This window comes from Myodes glareolus, chromosome 2, assembly GCF_982192425.1.
Source record: "Myodes glareolus chromosome 2, mMyoGla1.1, whole genome shotgun sequence".
Lineage (NCBI taxonomy): Eukaryota > Metazoa > Chordata > Mammalia > Rodentia > Cricetidae > Myodes > Myodes glareolus.
Genome location: NC_142027.1, coordinates 64,289,201 through 64,312,448, shown reverse-complemented (window position 1 = coordinate 64,312,448; position 23,248 = coordinate 64,289,201). Strand labels below are relative to the sequence as shown.

Sequence of the window (23,248 nt, the reverse complement as noted above, 5' to 3'; positions counted from 1 at the left end):
CACTAAGGCTAGACTAACACTCTACCATTAGTCACGTTTAAGGTTTCTAACACACCTACACTGCACAGAGACATTTAGCTAAGCCAGCAGAACTGTGTAGAACACCTTAGCATTCAGCAAAGGAGCGAGGGCAGACAGGGTTAGAGAGAAACACGTGTGACGGCCCCTCAACTTCATCTCACTCAAGTGAGAAGCTGGGACCTACGGGGAATGAGACTAAGCTCACGGGACTTAAGGTTTTAGGTGTGTCCTCAGTTACAGCCAGACTCTCAGCAGGAAATGACAGCTACTTGTTAACTAGCGGATGGGCAAGGCTAGGGAGGTGCCTTCCTCACAGCCAGATTCTAAAGAGAACTATTTATTATCCCAAGTGACAATGGCCTATAGCAGTATGTTCATACTGCAAAGGGCTCCACTTAGCTCTCAGGTAGGTGGTGGACTTGTGGGAGTGTGGGACATTCTGATTCTCTATCTTGACTGGTGTTTCACATCTTTTTGTGAACATGTAGCCTGCTATGCCAATGATCTGTTACCTTTATGTGTTTAACTGTTGTAGAATATTACTTAAAGGTGTCTTACTTTTGTTTATGTTGCATTTGTTTAACTCTGTGAAGCCGTGACTCTTGGCCTGTCTAAAATACCTGATGGTCTAATAAAGAGCTGAATGGCCAATAGCAAGGCAGAAGAAAGGACAGGCAGGGCTGGCAGGCAGAGAGAATACATAGAAGGAGAAATCTGGAGGGAGGAGCAAGAGAGAATAAGGAGAGGAGGATGGCAGAGGCCAGCCCCCCAGCTACACAGCAAGACACGGAGTAAGAGTGAAAGTAAGGCAGACAGAAGTAAGACAAGGAAGAAGCCCAGAGGCAAAGGTAGTCAGAATAATTTTAGTTAAAGAGAAGCTGGATAGAAACAAGTCAAGATAAGGTTGGGATTTTATAAGTAATAATAAGCCTCTGTGTGTATATTTATTTGGGAGCTGGGTGGTGGCCCCCCCAAAGAGCTAAGCGTACATCTTATTTCAATAAAACATTTAAAATTTCAGCTGTTATCATCTACCAAAATAATTTATTTCATCATCTATAAACATCTGTTTCAGTTTAAAATGCTGTCATAGGAGGAGAAGCCTCGGCAGAGCCACGGACCAGCATTTAGAGAGGAACAAAAGCTGAGGTGTGACCGGGAGGAGTCACTGGGTCTTCACAGCCACAGAGCTACAAAGGTCAGAACTTCTGTAATAGGTAGGTGAGAGGAGACCCCTTCCTACCAAACAAAACTAAGCCATTTAGTTCATCAATTCATTTGGATCCAAAGCCAATGGAGCCTCTCACATTCTAGTGATGGTTGAATTTATCATCTAATGAGTACCTTCTATGTGTGGGAAACACACTAGTCACACACATGACCACTGACTTCAGAATGACTGCAGCCTTGAGCAAGTGGGCTTTTCTCCTCATCTGGGAAAACCGTCTCCCGATTTTTATGATTTTGAATCACAATGCTATTAGTATTTGTGTGTGTGTGTGTGTGTGTGTGTGTGTGTGTGTGTGTAATACACATGCATGAGTATAGGCATGCTCATTCTACAGCACACATGTAGAAAGTAGAGAAGAATGCTCAGGAGCTGATTCCATCTTTCCTCTGTGGGATCCAGAGATGAAACTGAAGTCATCAGGTGGTGTGGGAGAATTGTCTGTATTCTGTCAATCATGTATTTTAATAAAACGCTGATTGGCCAGGCAGGAAGTATAGGTGGGTCAACCAGACAAGAAGTAAAGGCGGGGCAATGAGAATAGGATAAGGCTAGGGAGGAAGAAACTCCCTCGGCCATTCCTGCGCAGACCACCGAAGAGGCAAGATGTAAGCTGCCCAGCTGAGAAAGGAACCGTGTGGCTGACATAGATAAGGATAATGGGGTAACATAAGTTATAAGAGCTAATAAGTAGCCTGACCTAATGAGCCAATCAGTTTATAACCTTATGGAGTCTTGTGCGTGATTTTCCTTGGGACTTGCCAGCTGTTGGGGTACTTGGAGGGATGGAAACCCCAACAAGCCGGCCCCCTCATGTTACATATGGCGCCCAGACGTGGATAACTGAATCCACAGAAAGCTTGAGAAAGCTTGGGAAAGAATAGAGTAAAGCATGTTTTGTTGGTAGCAGCAATTTCTCGGGTCTACTTTGCTTGCTAGAGGCAAGCAAGGCTCTCATCTAAGAGAGGCTTCCTGACTCCGCTTTAGCTGCAAAACCCTGCAGCTCATTAAGAGGTCCTGCCACAAAACACTTAAACGGTGTTGATGAAAAGCTAAATGCATGCTTTTCAGTGTTCAGCTGTAGCAGGAAAAAAACTGTGCTGTTTTAAAATGCCGGCTTTCTGGGCTGTCCTGCCAGGGCAATCTCTGACTCTTTCAGGCAGGCAGTCCGACTGAGTGTGGTCTGTGAGCAGAATGCTGCAGCTTGCTTGCTGGCAAGGACCTTGAAACGCCATAGAGTTGTGGCAGTGAACACAGCTTTGGCTGGTACCTCAGCCTTGAGGCTGAAAAGCTAAGGAATGAGCTGGATCTAGCCGTCAAAGCCACAGCTCTCCATATTGCTTAGTAAATTAAAGACTCATATGGTCAGAAAAAGAAAAATATACAGTAAAGAGAGATTCAAAGAGGAAGAAAACCTCTAAATGGTTTACAGTGTGTATATGCAGGCTAAATGTTAAAGTTCTTAAAGTTAAAAGGAAAGAAAGAGAGTAGTTGGGTGTGGTGGTACACACCTTTAATCCCAATGCCTGGGAGGCAGAGGCATATTGACCTCTGTGACTTCAAGGGACAGAGGTAGAGATTGACCTCTGTGACTTCAAGATGTGGTAGCACACGCCTTTAATCCCAATACCTGGGAGGCAGAGACAGACAGATCTCTGTGAGTTCAAGGTGTGGTAGCAAACACCTTTAATCCCAGCACTGGGGAGGTAGAGACAGGCAGATCTCTGTGAGTTCAAGAACAGCCTGGTCTACAGAGTTATTCCAGGACAAAGATATACAGAGAACCTGTCTCAAAAAGTAAAAGTAAAAATAAAAGAAATAGAGGTTAAAATAAAGATGGAAAATAAACAGAGAATCTTGATACTGTATGCTGTTATGCTCTCTTTGAATTGTTTGAATGCCGAGGAAGGAGCAACAGCTGCTAAAAGACTTTTGTTTATAAATGCTGCTGAACTAACCCAAGATAGGTATTTTGAAAATACCTTGGCTTCAAAATTGAAGTCAAAAGGTATGCTACTTTGGAGAAGAGATTCTGCTTTTGTTTCCACAGAAAATGAGAGGCTCTGGATTTATTCAGAGTTAAGAAAAATCCAGTTTGAACAAGGGAGGCCACCTGAAAAATCTCCGACAGGAATAAATGGCCCAGATGTCTGAGTTCTACATCGATAACAGATTCAAGACTGTCACCTGAGATGATCGAGACTCACAGGATGCTCCAGACAGGACTTGATTATAACCCTAAATTTTCTTTAGGTCCCCATAAGATTATCAGCGCCCCCAACCAGCAGGAAGTAGCCTGAAATACTACGCCCACATTCCCAACAAATGGACTATGGGTATTTTCCTTTGTTAAAAAAAAAAAGAGGGAAATGGTGTGGGAGAATTGTCTGTATTCTGTCAATCATGTATTTTAATAAAACGCTGATTGGCCAGGCAGGAAGTATAGGTGGGTCAACCAGACAGGAAGTAAAGGCGGGGCAATGAGAATAGGATAAGGCTAGGGAGGAAGAAACTCCCTCGGCCATTCCTGCGCAGACCACCGAAGAGGCAAGATGTAAGCTGCCCAGCTGAGAAAGGAACCGTGTGGCTGACATAGATAAGGATAATGGGGTAACATAAGTTATAAGAGCTAATAAGTAGCCTGACCTAATGAGCCAATCAGTTTATAACCTTATGGAGTCTTGTGCGTGATTTTCCTTGGGACTTGCCAGCTGTTGGGGTACTTGGAGGGATGGAAACCCCAACAAGCCGGCCCCCTCATGTTACAATCAGGATTGCGAGGCAAGTACTTTCACCCACTGAGTGGCCTCAATGCCCGTGTTCCGTGACTTCCTGTGATAAGATGCACGCACCCACCCCACACTGTGCAGACATTTGCGGGCATTCACAACTCTTCTCATTGACCCCTGAACCCACTAACCACTAACCTCATGAATAATGTCTAATTTTGGCAGACATTACCTATCTAGGTTTCTCTGAAGAGAGCAGGACTGGGAGCAGCCATTGAGAACACTTGGACCAGTCAGAGAGCGGCAGGAAGACAGTGACTCGTGGAGATGCATGAGGAGATGCTGACACATTACTAACACGTGATAAGATGGGGTGAAGTTTCTGCATGGGTTTCCCCAAGTCATTCTCAAAGACGAGCCAATGGCGAGGGGAATGTGGCCCGTGTCCTCTTCTCTGGAATAAACACTCGCTCTTATAACTTCTGTTCCTAAGTTCTGCTGAAGCTGTTGCCTGTGCTGAATCTTACCTCCAGGAGGAGAAAAAAAAGAAACTCAACTTCAGTCTAGCACAAAACACGTACCTTGCTGTTCAGCTGCTGAATTCTTAATTCCTTCTGGTGAATTTCCTTTAAGCTGTCATTGAGCTGGGCCCTGAGAAGTTCTGTCTCATAAACTAGGTCTTGTGAGCCATCGATGGAGACTGATGTTTCTGGGGATGCCTGCCAAGGAAACAAACATCCCTGACATTGTCTCCTAAGACGGCTTATACTTAACTCTTCCTGCTAGAAGAAAACATGTCCACCCCAGAAGAAGTCAGGAGGAGGCTTGCCTTATAATTGCAGATGGGCAGTTAGTTACAGGAGGACAATGTTTTTTCGGATTGTGGCACCCTGAGTAGCAAACTCTATGGATCTCCTCACCTGTCTCTGGTACTGTGCGGAGAGACTCTGGGTTTGGGAGGAAGACCTCAGGAGACTCTGCAGATGACGGAGCTGCTCATCTTTGTCTGCGATGGCCATAATGTACTGCTCCTTCATCCGCCTCTCATCAAGTTCCCAGGCGTTCTTTTCCATTCTACCATGAAAAAAAAATGGCTCAAATATACTCATGGTGCAAGGAAGAAAAATTCCACATTCAAAACATTCTTATGGGGCTGGAGAGATGGCTCAGAGATTAAGAGCATTGCCTGCTCTTCCAAACGTCCTGAGTTCAATTCCCAGCAACCACATGGTGGCTCACAACTATCTGTAATGGGGTCTGGTGCCCTCTTCTGGCCTGCAGGCATACACACAGACAGAATATTGTATACATAATAAATAAATAAATATAAAAAAAAACCATTCTTATGCAATGTTAGCAATGTAGCAAAACTAATACATATCAGAGTAAAAATTATTCTACCAGTGGAAGCACCCAGTAAGATGGTGAGAGCAGGCTGTGACAGGACTGGCAGAGGAGCTCCTATTGGCAGGACTGGAGGACTTCACAGAAAAGCTGCCATTGGATTTGGATCCTGAGCAAAGAGCTAGGTTTCCAAATGGGAAACACAATTCAAAATTGGCAGGAAAACTCAGCAAAATGAATGCAGAGTGATGTCCAGAACTGCAGGAGTTGGTGTGTACAACAGTATGTACGGAATGTGGATGGCGAGGCCATGTAGTCAGTGTGTACAACAACACATACAGAATGTGGATGGTGAGACCAGGTAGGGCACTGGAAACCACCACAGTCCTTCAGCAGAGTCATGCCCCCAATGCAGAATCAACACCAGGGTCGATTCTGAAGGACTTAGAACTCTGGTTCTTGTATATACTAGGTACAAGACCTCAGCAAATGCCAGTCTTGCCAAGTTCCTTCAATAAAGTAGGAACAAACTAGTTATTCCTTAGGATTATTCTAAGATTAAATGAGACACCACACATCACTCATTAAACACAAAGCCTGGCACAGGTTAAATATCAAATAATAGGCATTAGTTGTTATTTTATTTACTTATTTTCCTGAATTTGGTAGAGAGTAGAGCTTCTAATGAACACCAGCTATTTCTTTGTTATGCATAAAAGCAGCTGGGTGTGACATGTAACATGTCACATAGGATGCTAGGTATGACACGTAACATGTCACATAGGATACTTTCTCTGGAGGAAACTAAGTGAAGTGTACATACATGCTTTCTCACTGTTTCCACAGAATTCTATAAAGCAGCAACTATTACAAAATAAAATGTTGAAAGACAATAATAGTAAAGGGTCAAAATGCAGATGCAGGAATAGTCCTACCTGAGCTGATGTAGCTCATGCTGCCAGGCCAGGCTTTCCCGCCTAAGTTCCTCCTCCATCATCTGCATGGATCTTGTCTGCTCTTGATACTCCTGGAGCTGAGCCTTCAGTGGCCGTAGCTCAGTGACCTCCTGATTCCTCAGTAAGTACTGCTGCTGCAGGGTCTTCAGTTCATTCAGCTTTAACCAGAGGGAGCACAGGGTGACTTCCCATTCCTTACTGACCAGTTGCTCTTACCACACAGGCACCACAGACCGTGAGCACCTTCCCACAGTCCACAGACAGCCAAGGAGCAGCTGTCAAGGCTACAGGGCCTAACCATCCCTTCCACTTCCACCCCATAGCCCTACCTCTAAGGTTGGAAGCTCCGACTTTGACCTGGGACAGACTTAAAGGACCTACAGGTTATTGTGACTGGGGAATGAAAAGAGTGGCTTCCCGCTTACACATGTGCCCGCCATGAGCTCCTGTATTCATACATGAACACCAGCCATTTTCTTTATTGCTGCTGTTGTTGTGGTTTACTTGTTTATCTTGTCTTTGTTTCTCACTTCTCGGGCAGAACTCAGGCACACAGGCAAGTGCTCTACCACTAAGCCACATCCCAGCTGGACTCCGGCCTTAACTCAAGCTGAGCTGATGTCCACTATTATAAAGAAGGTGCACACCCTATGGTTAAGGACACTTTGGCTCTAGAATTAGATGTCCTGTTTCTTGGATGAGAGTTGGTCTAAGTCTTCATTTCCCTCACCTATTAAAGAAGATAATTCAGCACTTTTCCTCATACAAACATGAGAATTAAATAAGAAAACAATGTGTCTCACACACAGGGTTAATGCATATTTTGATGGACTCACCTTTAGCAAAACTGCATTCTATTTTAAAACTCTTTCCCAATACCCACTAAGAGCTCAATCCAGAAGTAATGTCAGGATACCTGGGGAAGACAACAGCCTTCAACACACACCTTTCACCACTCACAAACGTTAATGCTATCGTACCAGCAGCTTTTTAAAAGGCACCAAACACAAGAGCGGGAAGACCACAAGGGTCAGCAGCAGCACACACTTGAGGCCGAGAAGCAGATGAGTAATGGTAACTGACTTAACACATCTGAGATGGCTGGATCTTCAACTGGTGGTAGAGAAGCCAAGGACCAACAGAACTTACTCTGCAGAATCTTCAAAGGGCTCAGGGATTAACAGCACCAGGTACCTCTGGAAAAAACGGTGATGGGTTGGAGGGAGGCAGGAGCTGAGGAAAGGAGGACTAGAGAAGCAACTGCATCCACATTCTCAGCCCCTCACGCTTTGGTACCCGCACTGAAAAACTAGCTTTACTCTCTGGAAAAGGTAAAGGACATGTCCCTGGAGCAAGAAAACACCAGTCCAAGGTATAGCACTGTTCCAAACATCAGTGAGGGGTGATGCACACTACGAGTGCTCCCCACCAGTTAGAGCACTGCTCTAAACAGCAGAGATTGATAATGCTTGCTTTGAGTGCTCCCAGTCAGTTAGAGCCCAGCTCTAAACAGCAGGGATGGGCAATGCACACTGTGAGTGCTCCCAGTCAGTTAGAGCATGGCTCTAAACAGCAAGGATGGGAGATGCTGGTTTCCTTCTGAACAGGAGATGAAAGAGCTCTCAAAAATCTGACCAGACCTTGAGGAACCGAAGACAACATTGGGGACCATTATCAAAAAGCTCAATAAGATCACGCAGCAGTGAACGCGCACCAAGTCCTCCCTATGAGCTTCGTAGAGTCTACTCCTATGTGAATATGAAACAAGGATTGTTCCTGTCTAAAGAAATGCTAACATCAGGGTGAAAAGCAACTGCTGAAAGAGGGGAATTAGACACATTAGCAGGGGAAACCACAGGCGCTGAGAGACAGGTGAGAATGCTGGCAACCAGAACATTATAGCAGCAATAAAGAATTACCAAGAGAAACTCACCAAAAGAAGCAGCCAGTTAGGTGTGGAGGCACACACCTGTAACCCCGGCCTTTGTGAGACTGGTGCAGGAAGATATAAGTTTGGAGGTAGCCTGGACTACACGAACCCTCTAGGCAAGCTTCAGCTATATAATAAGACCTCGTCTCAATAGCAAAACAGGGAGTGGAGAGCTAGCTAGTTCAGCAGTTAAGAGCCCTCACTGCTCTTCCAGAGTGTAGGATCCGGGGGTTTTCCCCCTGCTCCTTGAGGTGCAAATCGCAAGACTGTTTTGGCTAGCCAAATAAGCTTCCTGCTAACTTATGTCCTAGGTCTGCTTTAACCTGGCGATTTAGCCTAGGGCTTTGTTTTATCTTTGGCATGGCAATTTCCCACCTGCCTGGGAGAGTTCCTACAGGCCCCAGTTTCTCTCTCCGCTTGACCCACTGTCTGTCGCTGCTCTCCACCCCCTGCCTGGGTAGGAATTCCCACACAGCGCCAGGCTCCTCTTGCTGTGCTTTCCCTTCTGGCTGGGAGGGGATTCCTCTACTGGGGCAAAGGTATATTAACCTTGCAGAAAGCTAAATAAAGTGGTATTCGGCTATCTCTTGGCGAATGACCCAGGTTTCTTTGTATGTGTGTCTTTATTTCAATCCCAAGGCCTTTGCCCCAAGCTCCTGATCAGTACGGAAGGTGCGCGAACCATACCGGGAGAGGGTGATGCAGAACCAGGTGTTTACACCAGAGGACCCCAGTTCAATTACCATGTTGGGCAATTCAAAATTGCCTGCAATTCCAACGCCCTCTCCTTGCCTCCACAGGCACCTGCACATGTCATACACTCACAGATGAATTAAACAACAACAAAGCAAAACACCACTATCCTTGGAAAGGTAATTTAGAAAATTCACCCATAAAACAAGAAAAAAAATTACATTAAAAAAAAAAACAAGAAAAAAACTTTCAAATTAAGAAGCAGGGCTGGAGAGATGGCTCAGTGGTTAACAGTATTGCCTGCTCTTCCAGAGGAACCTGGGTTCAACCCTAGCACCCACATGATGGTAACAACAGTTACCACAGTCTGAGGACATCCAAGAACACCAGGTATGCATGTGGTACACAGACACACATGCAGACAAAATAGCTAACTACACATAACTAACAACAACAACAAAGAACACCAACAACAAGGTGACAAAAACAAAATTATCAAATGGGGTCAAAAGATAAAGCCAAGAGCTGGTGAGAGGCCTCAGTGGCATAGACACTTGTGTGCAGGCAACGAGAGACAAATGGGATGACAAGCACTTTGGAAGTAGGAAGGCAAAACAGAAGCAAGAAACTGGGAAGTGTGGCAGGAAAATCTGAGATCTGGAGTGGTTCCCAAAAAGGAAACAATGAGGAAGACATTCCCACCAACAAGATGTGGTAGAAGGTCCTCGGGGCGACCACTGTGTGCTGAAGAGCTAGGTCTGATGATCTGCAGGCTAAAGACCAAGTAAAGGGCTGAAAAGATGAGGACAAATCATCAGGTCTTGAGTGACAGATCAAGGCAGGGATCCTAAGCTTCTTCCAGACAATCATGTACCTTTGAAAGGTTCCTGGGCAGGCAGTTATACGAATGGGAGAGTTTGAGAATGACTTGTACAGAAGCATATTTATCATCTACTGGAGAGGTTATGCAATGGGGGCACTGTTGTCAGAACTGCTCAAGGGAAAGAAGCTTCTCATGGGTGTGAGAAGGTGAAAGGGTGGACATTTGAGGCACATTCAGAACAGAATAAAATACCTTGCTGCTTAGGTGATAAAAAGCCAGAGTGGCAGCTTTAAGAAACAGGAGAATGGCTTCTTACGAGACTTGTCTCCTCAATATTCAGCAGACAAAATGTGCAAGTAGGGCCGAGAGAACAAAACAGTGCCCAGGGTTTCCAATGCATAAACTCAGAGTGCACGGTCCCCGGATGAAGCACAGCTGACTCCGAATCAGCTGGAACAAGCCAGGACAAGGATTCTGACTTAGAACAGAGTGGATCCCAGCATGGCATGAACTACTGCTTTCAGGCATAAACATGTATGAGCATATGCATGTTCATGTGGGTGCAGGCATGTGTGTATAAGTGTCTGTGTCTGCCTGGGGGCCAGGGGACAACTTTGGGCATATTCCTCTGGTGCCATACAGCTTTCTCCCCAATTGTGTGTATGTTCAAGTGAGTGTGTATACAAGTTGTAGGACATCACTTTTCAACTGGGGTCACATGTTGAATATCCTGCATATCAGATATTTACATTATGATTCAAAACAGTAGCAAACTACAGTTATGAAATAGCGATGAAATAATTTTATGGTTGGGGGTCAACACAACATGAGGAGCTGTATTAAAGGGATGCAGCATTAGGAAGGCTGGAGACCACTGGTGCAGGAGGCTCAGGCATATGCAGGCCAAAGATTGGCATCAGGTGCTTTCCTCTGTTTCTCTTCACTTTATATTTTGAGGCAGGGTCTGTTATTTCTTCACTGAACCTGGAGGTCTCCAGTGTGGCTTGGCTAGCTGGCCAGTGGGCTTCAGGGACCTGCCTCTCTCTGTGCAGTACTGGGATCCCAGATAGGTGCGACTACACTTGGCTTTTTTATGGTGAGCTGAGCATCCAAACTATGCTTGTTTGGAGCACTTCCTTGTTTGCTCATTTGTTTGTCTGTTTTTACGAAAGTCCCTTGTAGAGAGCTGTGTGATGCCACGCCTTACAGATGGTGCTGATTCCCGCCTTTCACCTTTCCAACAGTGAGTGCTCTCAGGTGCTTAAACTCCATATATGGCTAACGCTAAAGATCTGGCTTGCTTCCGCATTTCTGGACCTATCTGCGTGTCCCAAGTGGCTTGCTGGGGTTGGCTACCCAGAGGTTATTTAAGCTGTAGACTGGCTTTTCCCCGGGGCGAGAGGTTGAGAAGGAGCAAGAGGTAACGAGAGATAGTGAGAGGATGAAAAGATTCTGAATAAAACCGCAGTTAAGAAGAGTCCGGTGTTGCGTCTTCATTGCTGACAAAACGGACGCGACAGTCCCTCACTGGCCTGGGTGCTTGTCTGCACAGGTCAGGCTGGCTGGCCAGGAAGCCTCAAAGACCACCATGTATAGCCTTTTAATAAGGGAATCAAACTCAGGTACAAGACAAGCTATCTCTCCAACTTCCTTTCTCCACTTCTGGAAAAAATTAATTAAAAAATGGCAGAAACAGGCATGGTGTTGTGTATCTGCAATCAAATCTACTTAGGCAGCTGAGGAAGGGGGACCCTAAGTTTTAACATCAACATGGGTAGTTTAGCATAATAAATGAAAATAACAAAAAGGTAACAGTAAACCCAAATTAGGGATGCAGCTCAGTGGTAAAGGATTTGCCTAGCATGTATGAGCCTTGGGGTTAATTCCAGTAGTAGAAAGAAAAGATAAGGAAGGAAAGAAGGAAAGAAGGGACAATAGTTCATTTGCAAACAATCATTAATTGAATAGTGATTTTAAAAAAATGGTTTTGAAAGTCTCACTACACAGCCTGGCTTGTCTTGAACTCACACCAGCCTCCTGAGTGCTGCAGTTACAGGCATGTTGCTGGCGTGCCTGGCAACACTTACTTAAGAAAACCCTTAGCTTTGAGAAACACTTCTAAGACAAGCTAGGTTCTTACTCCTCTGACCTAGCAGATGGCCAAGGGCTCAGTCACCATTGGGAAAAGATATCGAGTGGCCCGGTGCTTCCTTTCAAGGAACCTGCCTGCAGTTCTGGAACCATGTACAGGCTGTGCAAAGCAGCTAGCACATATACAACCAATGCAGAGTCTGTGCAAAGAAAAGCCAAGTTTGAAAACAGCGACAGAGTGTCTGTTTCTCCTAAAACCCGAACCATCAGGGGAATGTGCAGCAGTGATGATGAACTTTACACACAGATGCTACAAATAGGAACAGCCATCCTTTTCTATGGGAATAAAAATCAATTTTAAGAGTGGATCAAAACTTCTCAAACACAGATCTGAAGTACACACTTACTAATCGATCTCTGTCATTCTGCAGCGAAGACATGGCTTTTTTCAAGCTCTGCACTTCAGCAGGGCTAGAGGCAGGCGAGGGAGTCGCAGCCCTCTGCTTTCCTTCCTCCGACTTCCGGAGTGTCTGCAGCTCACTCCACAGGTGATCTCTCTCACTCTGGAGACTGGCCATGGCCTTGGAAAAAGACTGCATTTTGTTGTGAGAATCTTCTAGTTGAGAAGACAAGTGAAGCAACTGTTTGTCTTTGGATATGAGTTGCTGGTTAAGTTTCTCAAGGCGGGACAAGCTGTCCTCAGTGGTGGTCAGGGGAAAGGCAGCTTGGGAAAGAAGGTCACTCTCTCTGCTTACATCCTTGTGCTCTTTCAGCTGGGCCAGCTCCTTCAGACTGGCCTCATACTTCTTCTTCAGGTTACCAAGCTCCTCAGTGGCATGATCTCTGCTGTCCTGCAAGGAGCTCATTGACCTTCCGAAAGACTGGATCTGCGCGGTAAGATCTTTATTCTCTTTGGTTACCAGGAGTAGCTTCTGTTCCATCTCGACCAGGTCTCTAGCCAGCTCTGCCACCCTTTCTTCCGCTGTTTCTGTTTCATTTCGCATTATCCCTGCATCATGATGGAGATGCTTCAGCTCCTTCTTCAGTTCGTCCTCGATTTCATTGACCTTCCTGGTAGCTTCCTTCTGAACACTAACTAACTCCTCTTCCAGGTCTGCAGTTCTCTTCTGGGAAGAGGAGAGTGCCACATTTAACCTTTGAACCTCTTCTTCTTTGGCTTTCAGTTGGGCGCCTAGGGTACCTTCTTCCTGCAAGGCTGCCACTTGTCTCTTCAAGCTCTCAATCTCTGTAGACAAGCCTCGTTTTTCCCCTTGGAGGGCATCTGAGAACCGTTGTAGGCTTTGCCTAGCTTCTTCCGACTCCTTCAGCTTCGCTTCTAGTTTTGCACATTCATTTTCCAGCTCCTTATTTTGCTGTAGCTGAGCCTCAAGGAGTTGCTTTTGCTGACAGTCCTTTATGGATATCACTTCGTTCAGGTCTTGCCTGTACTGGATCAGTTCGGCATCCAGTTTGGCATTCTCAGAATTGAGGTCATCCATATGATTTCTCAGCCCTCGAATTTCTTCCTTCAGCTTGTTATTCTCAGCAGCAGCTTCTTGGATGAGTTGGTCTTTTTCTAAGATTAGAGAGAGATGTCGATCTTCCAGCTGCTGGTAGTCACTCATGATGCGGTCTCGGTCATCCTGGAGTGAGGACATGGACTTCACAAAGGAATCCAGCTGAGCCTTCTGCTCAAGGTTCTCTTTCTTGATGTTTTCCAGTGTTTCCATGAGCTGATTGGTTTTCTCAACAGCCTTCTTGTTTTCCTCTTCTAAGACGACATTCTCCTCTTCCTCCTGGGACAACAGATTTTCTAGCTTTTTGATTTCTTTATTGTGTTGCTGCTGCAGTTCAGCAACAGCTGCCTGGATCGCCTCCTCCTTGCCAGAAAGCAGGCTTATAACCTTCTGCTCATTCACACTGATTTCATCCTGCAACCGACCGGTCAGCTCTCTGGAGGCCTTTAGATCAGTCTCAAGTTGTTCATAGTTGAATTTACAATTCTGGATATCAGCTTCTTGCTGTTTTATAATTCCTTCCAAATTTTTCTTATCTTCTTTACATTTTTCTAAAGAGTCATTTAAGTCAGTTGACTGGTCTTTAAGACTTTTAAGTTCTGACTCCAATTTAGCTAATTCATTCATAGAATTGTGATACAGTTGCCGAGTCTCTTCTAATTGGGAAGTAAGCTCTTTGTTTTCTCCCTGCAGGGTATCACAAACTTTCTGTTGATGTCGGAGCTCTGTCTGGGCCTTGGACTCCCAGATTTCCTTGTCATGTTCAAGTCTATGAGAAGGGGTTGGAGGAGAAAAGGAGGGAGAAAGAGAAGGAGAGAGCTAACTTTATGACATACTAACATATATACTAACACGATCCACCACACAGGAAAATAACATGACCGAGATTTGAATCAGGAAACTTGTGTTCCCATTTTTAGTGATCAGTTTGAGATGCTGAGAAGGAACTCAGCCCCAGCCCCACTGTTTCGCTCTGTCTTGCTCCAGACAAGTCAATGGTGGGCTTCTGTACAGCTGCAAGCCTTACAAAAGCAGCAGTGAGGAAACAAAAGGGGAGGAGTCCTGAGAGCAGGGCACTGTCAGTTCCTGAACTCGAAAGGTGATCTTCGAGAGTGTGAGGATGGTATTTCTAACTGACATACAGAGCAGAGCTGATGCCAACTGTGGTGGAGAGGACAAGACCATTTAGGACAGCAAAGCAATCCTTTGGGAGTAAGCTGGTGGAAATCTCGACAGTAGGCAGGTTGTCAAGAATCCAGATATAAAAATGAAGAGAAACTTAGGTCATTTCAACAGAGATATGGGGGAAAAACATATTAGTGGTTTTTTATTAATGATTTTATGCTAATACAAATTATAACGAGTCACAAAAATGTCTAAAAATGTCAGAAGGGAAAGAGGATATACATTCTAAGGGAATTTAAAACAAAAATTACTTGTGTAATTCTAATTAAATAAATACAGCTTAAAGGTTTTGCCTTCACAATTATCTTACCTGGAGATATTAATCTTCAATTCTTCTGCATGGGTGGTCATTTGTCGCAGCTGATCCTTTAGAACCATGCAATTCTCCTCTTTTAGTCTGATCTCTTCTTCTTTTGTTTGAATGGCATCACCAAACTTCCGCTCCCATTTCTTGGCTTCATCGATTACCCTGTCACGGTCATCCTGGAGGGATGACATGCTCTTAGTAAAGGCTGCGAGCTGAGCCACAGTGCTGTCCAGGCTCTCCTGCAGCTGTTTCATTGCTCTGTCTTTCTGGGACAGGGTGACGTGGATCTCTGCAAGCGTGTCTTCCATGCGGACCTTTTCTCCATGCAAAGCATCCAGTTTCTCTTGCATGTTCTTCTTCTCGTTCAGGTGTTTTTCTTCCGCTTGCTCCAGTCTTCGCACCAGATCTTCATCTTTCTGTTTCATCTGGCTTCTGATGGCTTCTTTATTTGACTGAAGTTCCTTTTTCAGTCGGAGGTTGTCGGCTAGCACTCTCGCGGCTTCGCTTTGCGTGTCATCTAGCAGCACCTTGAATCTAGATAGTTCCTCTTGTGCCTTTTTGCGATGTTCAACTGCTTGTACCAGATTTCCTTTGGTCACATCCAGATCCTTTTGAGATTCAGTCTGAACAAACTCTAAGGCCTTAACCGTCTTCTCCAGAGTGCTGATCCTCTCCTGGTACCTAATGCAGTCCTTCTGCAGCTGCTTGACCTCGAGCTGTTTTTCTTTCAACAGCTCCTGGAGCTCCTTTGCATGGCTTTTATTGCCAGGTCCTTTCTGGGCACCTTGTATCTTCTCTAAATACTCCTTCCGTATTTCTGACTCCACCTTGGTTTTCTCCTTAACCAACTGCTGCTTTTCCTCTTCTAAGTCACTCATGCACTTTTTAAGGTTCTGCATCTCAGACTCCAGTTTCTCATTTTTTATTTGGGCATCTGTAACATCCTGGTAATAATTCCCAATACTTCCATTAAGTTCTGCCAGTTGATTCATTAACCTTTCTTCTAAATCATCCTTTTCTTCTTCTGCCATCTCTTTCAGCTTGGTAACTCGGGAAAGTTCTTCCTGAATCTGCTGGTTTAACGTGTTTATCTTGGTGACTTCTTCCTCAAGTAGCTTTAGTTCGCCGTCCTTTGCCGATATTTGACTCAGGAGGGCATTTTTCTCATTTTCTAGTGTCTGGCTAAGCTCCCTGTCACTCTGTTTCTCCATCTCTAACTCAGCGATTCTTCCCTTGAGTTGGTAAAGCTGCTGGAGGTGGTTATTGATGTCATCGTGGGAGCCAAAAGGCTCACTAGTGCCAGGCTTGGCGCTGTTTGCGGAAAGAAGACCTTCTGAATCTTCAAGTTTAACACTCACACTCTGAGTAGCTTGCTCTTGCAATTTGCCCACCATAGCTTGTGTTTCTTCTTCAGTGATGACATCCTTTTGTTCATCGAATTTCTCAGTGGCCTCTAGGCTAGCTTGTTTCAGTACACTCACTTCTCCTTGATGCTTCAGATCTTGAATCTCTTCACTCAGAATGTTTTTCTCTGCCATTAAAGCATCAAACTCTTTAGAAAGGGTTTTATACTCCAATTTTACCCTTTCTAGTTCCTCCTTCAGGCTGGAATTTGAAGAAATAAGAGCATCCATGCTTTCCTTGGCTCCTCCTAGAGGCTGAGCCTCTGCTCTAAGCCGGTCGTTTTCTTCCTCCAGCTCGAGGATCTTCTGTTGTTTAGATTTAGCAAACTTTCTCATCTTTTCTTTCATCTCTTCCATTTCCTGTTCTGCATCCTGCAGCTGCTTTTCCACCTCCTTTTTGTCTGCCTCTGTGCTTCGTAACTTCCCATATAATTCTTGCTTCTCTTGCCTCACACTTTCCACCACATGCTGGATCCTTTCTACTTCGTTGCTTGCATTCTCATAGGACTGCAGAAGAACTTCATGCTCCTTCTGCAGCTCCCTGTGCTTCTCTTGCCACTCGGTGCTCTCTGCAACCTTAGAGCATCTCAGAGATTCAAGTTCCTTCATCAGATTTTCCTTTTCTTCAGTAAGTCCCTCCAGAGCTAGTTTCAGGCTTTCACAAGAGCCACCGAGGCTCTGGTTTTCGAGTAAAGACTTGTCCATTTCTACAATGAGTTTGTCTCTTTCTTCCTGAAGAAGGGCTAACTTTTCTAGGAATGCATCTTTCTCTTTATTTTGAACAGAAACCTGGCTTTCCACATCTGTGAGAGACTTGGTCAGGTGTGCCACAGCATCTCTAGCTGAAGACAATTCCTCTTGCAGATTCTTGTTTTCTTTCAGCGCCTCCTTTCGGGAGATGAGAGCAGCCTGCAGTTTCCTCTGTATCTGCTGCTTTGCTTTAGTTTCTTCTTCACCCTCTTCTGACTTCTGCTTCAGCTCACAAAGTTCCACCTGGAACTGCTTTAGCCTCTCCTCATGCTCCTTAGCCTGCATTTCCAGCTGTGTGTGCAGGGCCCTGATCAAATGCTCCTGCTCCACCATCTCTGCCTGGACTTTGGTGAGGGCCTGTTCTTTCTCACTAAGCTGTTCAGACAGGTAGCTGACCTCTTCTTCCTTCTGCTGCATGTGCCTTTGCAGTTCATCTAGTTCAGGCTGTAAGGTTTTCAGATGTTCCAGGCCAGCAAGTTTGAGTTGGCTGCTTTCCAATTCCTGCTGCAGGCTTTCCGCATGGGCCTTGGCTTCATGGGAGGCTGCCTTCAAATTCTGGATTTCTAAACCCTGTTTACTTATCTGCTCTCGTAACAGAAATACTTCTTCTGATTTTTTGGTCAGCTCACTTGTTATAGAACTAATTTTCAATTCCAGCTCTTCTTTCTCACCCTCCATTTCTTTCAGCTGGGCCTTAATCTCGGCAACAGAAGCAGTAGCCTGGAGAGCTCCTGCATCTCCAGGGTGAGAAGGCTGAGCTGTGTGTAGGTCAGACTCTGCAGCAGCCTGGATGGGCTGCTGGTCTGCGTCTTCAAGTGAAACCTCTTCTAAGCCTTCAGTGGGAAGATCAAGTTCTCGCTGGCCAGTGCCTGGGAACTTTCTGTCCACAGACTCCCTTGTTTCAATCTGGAGTTGCCTTAGCTGGTCCCCAATGGTCTCATTTTCCTTAATCTGCTCATCAAATTGCTCCTGAAGGAGACTATAAGCGTCCTTCTGTTTCCTGAGCTCCTCCTTTAAAAGTCTCTCTCTCTCCTGTGCCTTTTTTAGAATCACCTTCCGGGAAGTTAAGGCTTCCTGAAGCTTCTTTTGAAGTTGTTCCTTTTCCTTTTCAAGGGCTGCTATCTTGCCCTCCGGTTCTGGCTCCCTGTGCTCTCCTCCACCTGCACTGGGTGGGCTGCTCACCGCCGCTTCTTTTACAGGTGCTGCCGAGTCTCCATCCCCAACATCTTTGGAGCCTACGGCTAATTTCTGAATAGTTGCTTGGTATTCAGTGATCTCTGTTTGAAGCAAATCTATTTGCTTTGCCTTATCTTGCAAGTTCTGATTCATTCGTTGGATCACAGCCTGTAGTTCTTCTTCTGCTGCCATCTTTTCCTTCAAGTCTTTCTTTACACGCTCTAGTTCCACTTCTTTTGCGGATAGTGCCTGTTTCAAAGAAACTTCTAGTTCTCGACACTTAGAAGTTCCACATTTTTCTGGGTCATCCTTGTTCTCTCTCTTTTCCTCCAGCTCTCTCCTCTCGCTCTCTCTGAGTGTCATCTCTTTCCTATACTCCTCTCTCATGTTGGCTAACTCCTCCTCCAGGGTACTGACTTTTTGTAGGAGCTCCTTCCGGTGGACAAGTGCCGCCTGGAGCTTCCTCTTCCTCTGCTCGCTCTCTTTCTTCAGAAGCTCCAGTTCCTGCTGAAGGTCCTCTTTACTCACCAGCCCCGCTGGGCTCGCCTCATCCTGACTGTGATTAGAAACGGCTCTGTGAGTTTCTCCTGCCTGCTCCCTTTTTGCTTCTTCAGCTCTGGACAATAAATTAAGCTGCTCCTTCAGAGTTTTAATTTCAACCCCAAGAGAAAACTTCTCTTCATTAAGCTGAACCATTTTCTCTGTCATACTGAAGCTGAGTTCCGTCACTTGCTGCTCCTTCTCCTGGATGGTTTGCTGGAGTGTCTCCACATCTTTCTTTTTCTCTTGTAAAAGTTGGTCCATTTTGGCTATTTCCAGTTCCTTCTGTGAAAGAGCCTGTGAAAGGCCTTCCATCTTATCTGCGATATCCTTCACGTGTTCTGCCCCCTCTAACACCTCACTCTCCTTCCTCTGCAGCTGGCTTTGCAGGGTTTTTATCTGTGTGCCCTGTTGAGAAGACTGTAGTTGTATGTTATCCAGTTCTTTCTGTAAAGCTTCAATTTTCACATCCTTAGACTTGCCTTCTATGCTGAGGCTGTGGATCTGTTCTGTGAGCAGGTTGTGCTGAGTCTTCTGGTTTTCGTAGTCCAGGCCTCTTTGCTTTTCTGTTTCTGCAAGGCTGCTTTCCAGTTCTCGGACCCGAGCCCTCAGTTCAGGTAAGACATCAAGCTCTGCCACTCGAGAAAGAAGCTGGTCTTTTTCTGCAGACAAAGTAGTGAGCAAGCTGTGGGCATCCTCTGCATCCTTCTTAAATTCTTCAGTTAGCTGGGTTAGGCTGCTAATTTCCTTAGCTTTCTCATCTAAATTTTTTTCATAAATCTCTTTTGTTTTATGAAGGCTTGTCTCAAGCTCCAAAATTTGAGTTTTCAGACTTTCCAATTCATCCTGGTGACACTGGCAAAGACCTGGTATGGAGGGGGGCATGTCCACATCGTCCAGCTTTGCGGAACTCAATTCTACTGCACCATCATGTGGAGATCCTGCCTCAGATGTTGGAGGCTGCTCTTCAGTGCATGCCTGCTCCTCTATCTCAGGCCCTGGGATGCTGCTCTCCTCACTGAGCACCAAGGGGTCATCCCCCGCTGTCACCGAAAGGGCTCCTTCACTCTCCGTCAGCTTCACTTCTCTCTGGTCCAGGACCTCAGAGACCCCGTCAGGTCCTTTGCCCTGAAGCTGTGACTTAAGAAATGCAATTTCCTCCTGAGCTTCTTTCATTTCCACTAATAAAACTGATAGCTCTTTATGTTTCTGAGAAAATATATCCTCTGGAGCATCTTGTGCACTTTCTTCGGCATAATTGTTCTTGCTGAACTGAGTAACGTCGGCTGTGCTGATCTATGAAAACAGAAACGAAAGAAACACCAAGGAAGACCTTAACCAAATTTCAGAAAGCATTAAAAATAGCCACTACAAACTTGCACTTCATGAATTTTCTAAAAGTTTCAACCTTCTGGTTCAAACTTTTTTTCTATAACAAAACTACTAAAATTTGTAAAACTCTGTATCTTCCACACTCTGAGGTCTCTTTCTAGTCAAAAGGTCCAAGGCAGCTTCGAATCAATTTTCTAGATATTTCCCATACAAAAAAAAACATTCTTCTTCTAGGTTAAAACACCTAGTTATTTCTCCTAAAAACTGCTTTTAAAACAGCAGGCAATGAATTAAACACTCCACACCATACCAAGGAGTAACTTATGAGATTTCTCTTCCTAATCAATTTACTGAAACAAGAAAGTTGTACAAGTAAACAGAACAAGCACTAACACTGACAAGTAGACTACCAAAGGAGCAGATGCAGATGAGTTGCCAGGATCAAAAAGCCCAAAAGGAGTTCTGCTGGTGCCTGGGCATGGCTTGATGGGCTGGTGTGGCAATGAGACCAGTCATTACAGATACTAGGCTAGGCTACTCAGTCCATGCCATCTCTATGGATGTTTGCTTGGAGAAGAAAACTCGTGAGTCTCATGAAGTAGTTAATTAGTTTAGGTTCAGTAAGAAACCCTGCTTTAAAAAAATACAATGGCGAGAAACCAAGGAAAAAACCTGACAGTGATTTCTCTTCACACATAGGCATGCACACACGCACACACAACATATACAGATGCGCACAAACACGGGGGTATGGGGGATGTGGAGGTGGCTCACTGGAAGCAGTTCTTGCTGAGGAAGCATGAGGACCTGAGTTTAGATCCCCAGCACCTATGTAGATGCTAGGCATGGCGGTACCTATCTATAATTGCATCATTCTTCTCAAGTACTCTCTTGAAAATTTATAATTTTTTGCTCTCTGCATGATTGAGATAATTCACAAACCTCGAAACTACCTCAGTACTGGACACAGGGGAACCCACTCTATAACTTCTTCATGTTACATTCCCATGTTCCATCACTACAGATAGGAGGGTCTACAGTAAAATCATCCCTGGCAGGGTTTAGGGTAACCAACTGCTATTTGTTCGATCACCTAAGGGCTTTTATTTCCTCTTTCGTAACTTCCTTTCATATCATTCTTCCATTCCCTTTCCTCAAGCCCTACAATAGCTGGAGTTCAGTCCACTTTCTGACTAAAGAATTAAGCCACCCTCACCAAGGGGACAGAGGACAGGAGCTTTGCCCTCTCTGGCCACTCCCACTCCTCTTTCTCCCTCTTCACTGACTTCCTTCCTCTCTGATTCTTTCCTAGTTCATTTCAGTGATTTCAAGGGACATTACCAGTTGGTTCCTCTATGCAATTTCTATGTTTTAAAATTCCTTTTTCTCACTACTGTTTGTTACTTATTTTCTGATTCTTTGGTTTTTCTTTCTTTTTGTTTTTTTGAGGCAGGGTTTCTCTGTGTAGCAGCCTTAGCTGTCCTGGACCTACCTCTTGTAGACCAGGCTGGCCTCAAACTCACAGAGATCCACTTACCTCTGCCTCCCAACTGCTGGGATTAAAAACAGCCCAGTTGTTTTTCATTTTCTTACTAGTCACCCATCTTTCTTATCTGTGTTGATTTTTTTTTAAGCTATGTTATCTTGTTTTCAGTAGAAATCATTGGCAGGTCTTTAAGGGAATACTTTTAAGTATTCTCTTGAACAAATAAAATCCATTTTTAGTACAAGTCTTATCATTTTTAACTAAATAATATTGCAATTTTCTGAATTAAGTCTCCTTTGACAACTTTGTGAACAAGGCCTCAATGACTCCATGAAAAGGTATTGAATGTAAGTTTGATGATTAATTTTGTGTAATAACTTGGCTGGATCATGTTCCCCGGATCTTTGACCAAATGTTATTCTAGGAGTTCCTATGAAAGTATTTTAATTGACATTAACATTTAAAGCAGGAGACTTGTGTATGTATATATATGTAGGCATGTGTGCACATGATGGATCCACATATGTGCACCTGCATATAGAAGCCAGAGGTCAATGTTAAGTGTTGTTCCAAAAAAGTTACCTACCTCATTTTCTGAGGAAGGCTTGGAGCTCCCCAGGTAGGCTAGCTGGCTGGCCATCAAGCCTCAGGGACCTATCTCTGTCTCTCCATGGCTGAGATTACAAGCCTGAGTCAACATGTCCAGGCTTCTAGAGCTGTGGGGCTCAAATTCTGGGTCTGGCATGGTACAGCAAGCTCTTTACCAACTGAGCCAACCCCAGCCATCAGGAGACTCTGAATAAGGCAGACTATCCTTCCTAATCCTTTTCCATCACTTGAGGCCTTGGCAGGAAAAAAAAATCTGTCCTATCCCCATACTGGTGTAGGAGGTCCTTCTGTTTGTGTGTTTCTTTCATTGGTTAATGAATAAAGAAACTGTGTTGGCCTAGTTATTAGAGCAGATCTTAGGTATGTGGGGAAGACAGAACTGAATGCTGGGAGGAAGAAAGGCGGAGTAGGGGAGAGACACCATGGAGCCACCAGAGGCAGATGTGCTGAATCTTTCCCAGTAAGCCACTGCCACATGGTGATACACAGATTAATAGAAACGGGTTAAACTGAGATGTAAGATTTAGCCAATAAGAAGTTAGAGCTAATGGGCCAAGCAGTGTTTTAATTAATACAGTTTCTGTGTGGTTATTTCGGGTGTAAGCTAGCAGGAGCGAACAAGTGGCCCTCATCCTTGCAACACCCAGAAGCTCTCTGGACTTAAATTTTAATGTTTCTCTATCAGACGGCCTCTGGTTCAACTAGAAGATTCTGTATTTTCCCATTTCTAAAACTATACCTCTTTGGGTCTACACATGGCATCTATTCCCTGAGCCTGGAGACACAGATGAACATATAATAACAACACTTCTGTTAAGAAGCTACACTGCTCACAAAGACCATTTAGGATTACCAGTTGAGAGCAAGGCTAACTGTATATACCACACCTAACAATGGCACTCAATCAATAGAATGGTACCAACTAATCAGAACATCTTCACCATACCACCCTCCATCCCTGCCGAGGCTCAGGGGCTGTCACAGGAGAGGCGGGAAGAGTGTAAGAGCCAAAGGATGCAGGAGTGCTGTGAAGTGCTGGCTCTGGATGTGATGAGACTGCCACTCAGTGCAGCTGTGGTTCCCACCCTGCACAGGAGCAAGCCTGGGAGAATTCCAGCATCAATGGAC

The 23,248-nt window shown here is 44.9% G+C and overlaps 1 protein-coding gene across 12 annotated transcripts in view; it reads right to left on the bottom strand.

The window, feature by feature from the left end:
* Golgb1 (golgin B1) overlaps nt 1-23,248 on the bottom strand; it is a 60,666-nt gene that overhangs the window by 6,471 nt on the left and 30,947 nt on the right. For 11 of the 12 annotated variants that reach the window (XM_087901012.1, XM_087901000.1, XM_087901004.1 and 8 more), the window contains 5 exons: nt 14,828-19,989; nt 12,223-14,101; nt 6,258-6,436; nt 4,899-5,052; nt 4,560-4,697 (listed from right to left, as the gene is read on the bottom strand). In XM_087901012.1, coding sequence (XP_087757138.1) covers nt 4,560-4,697; nt 4,899-5,052; nt 6,258-6,436; nt 12,223-14,101; nt 14,828-19,989 — 7,512 coding nt within the window. The other variant, XM_087901018.1, reaches the window with a different exon arrangement.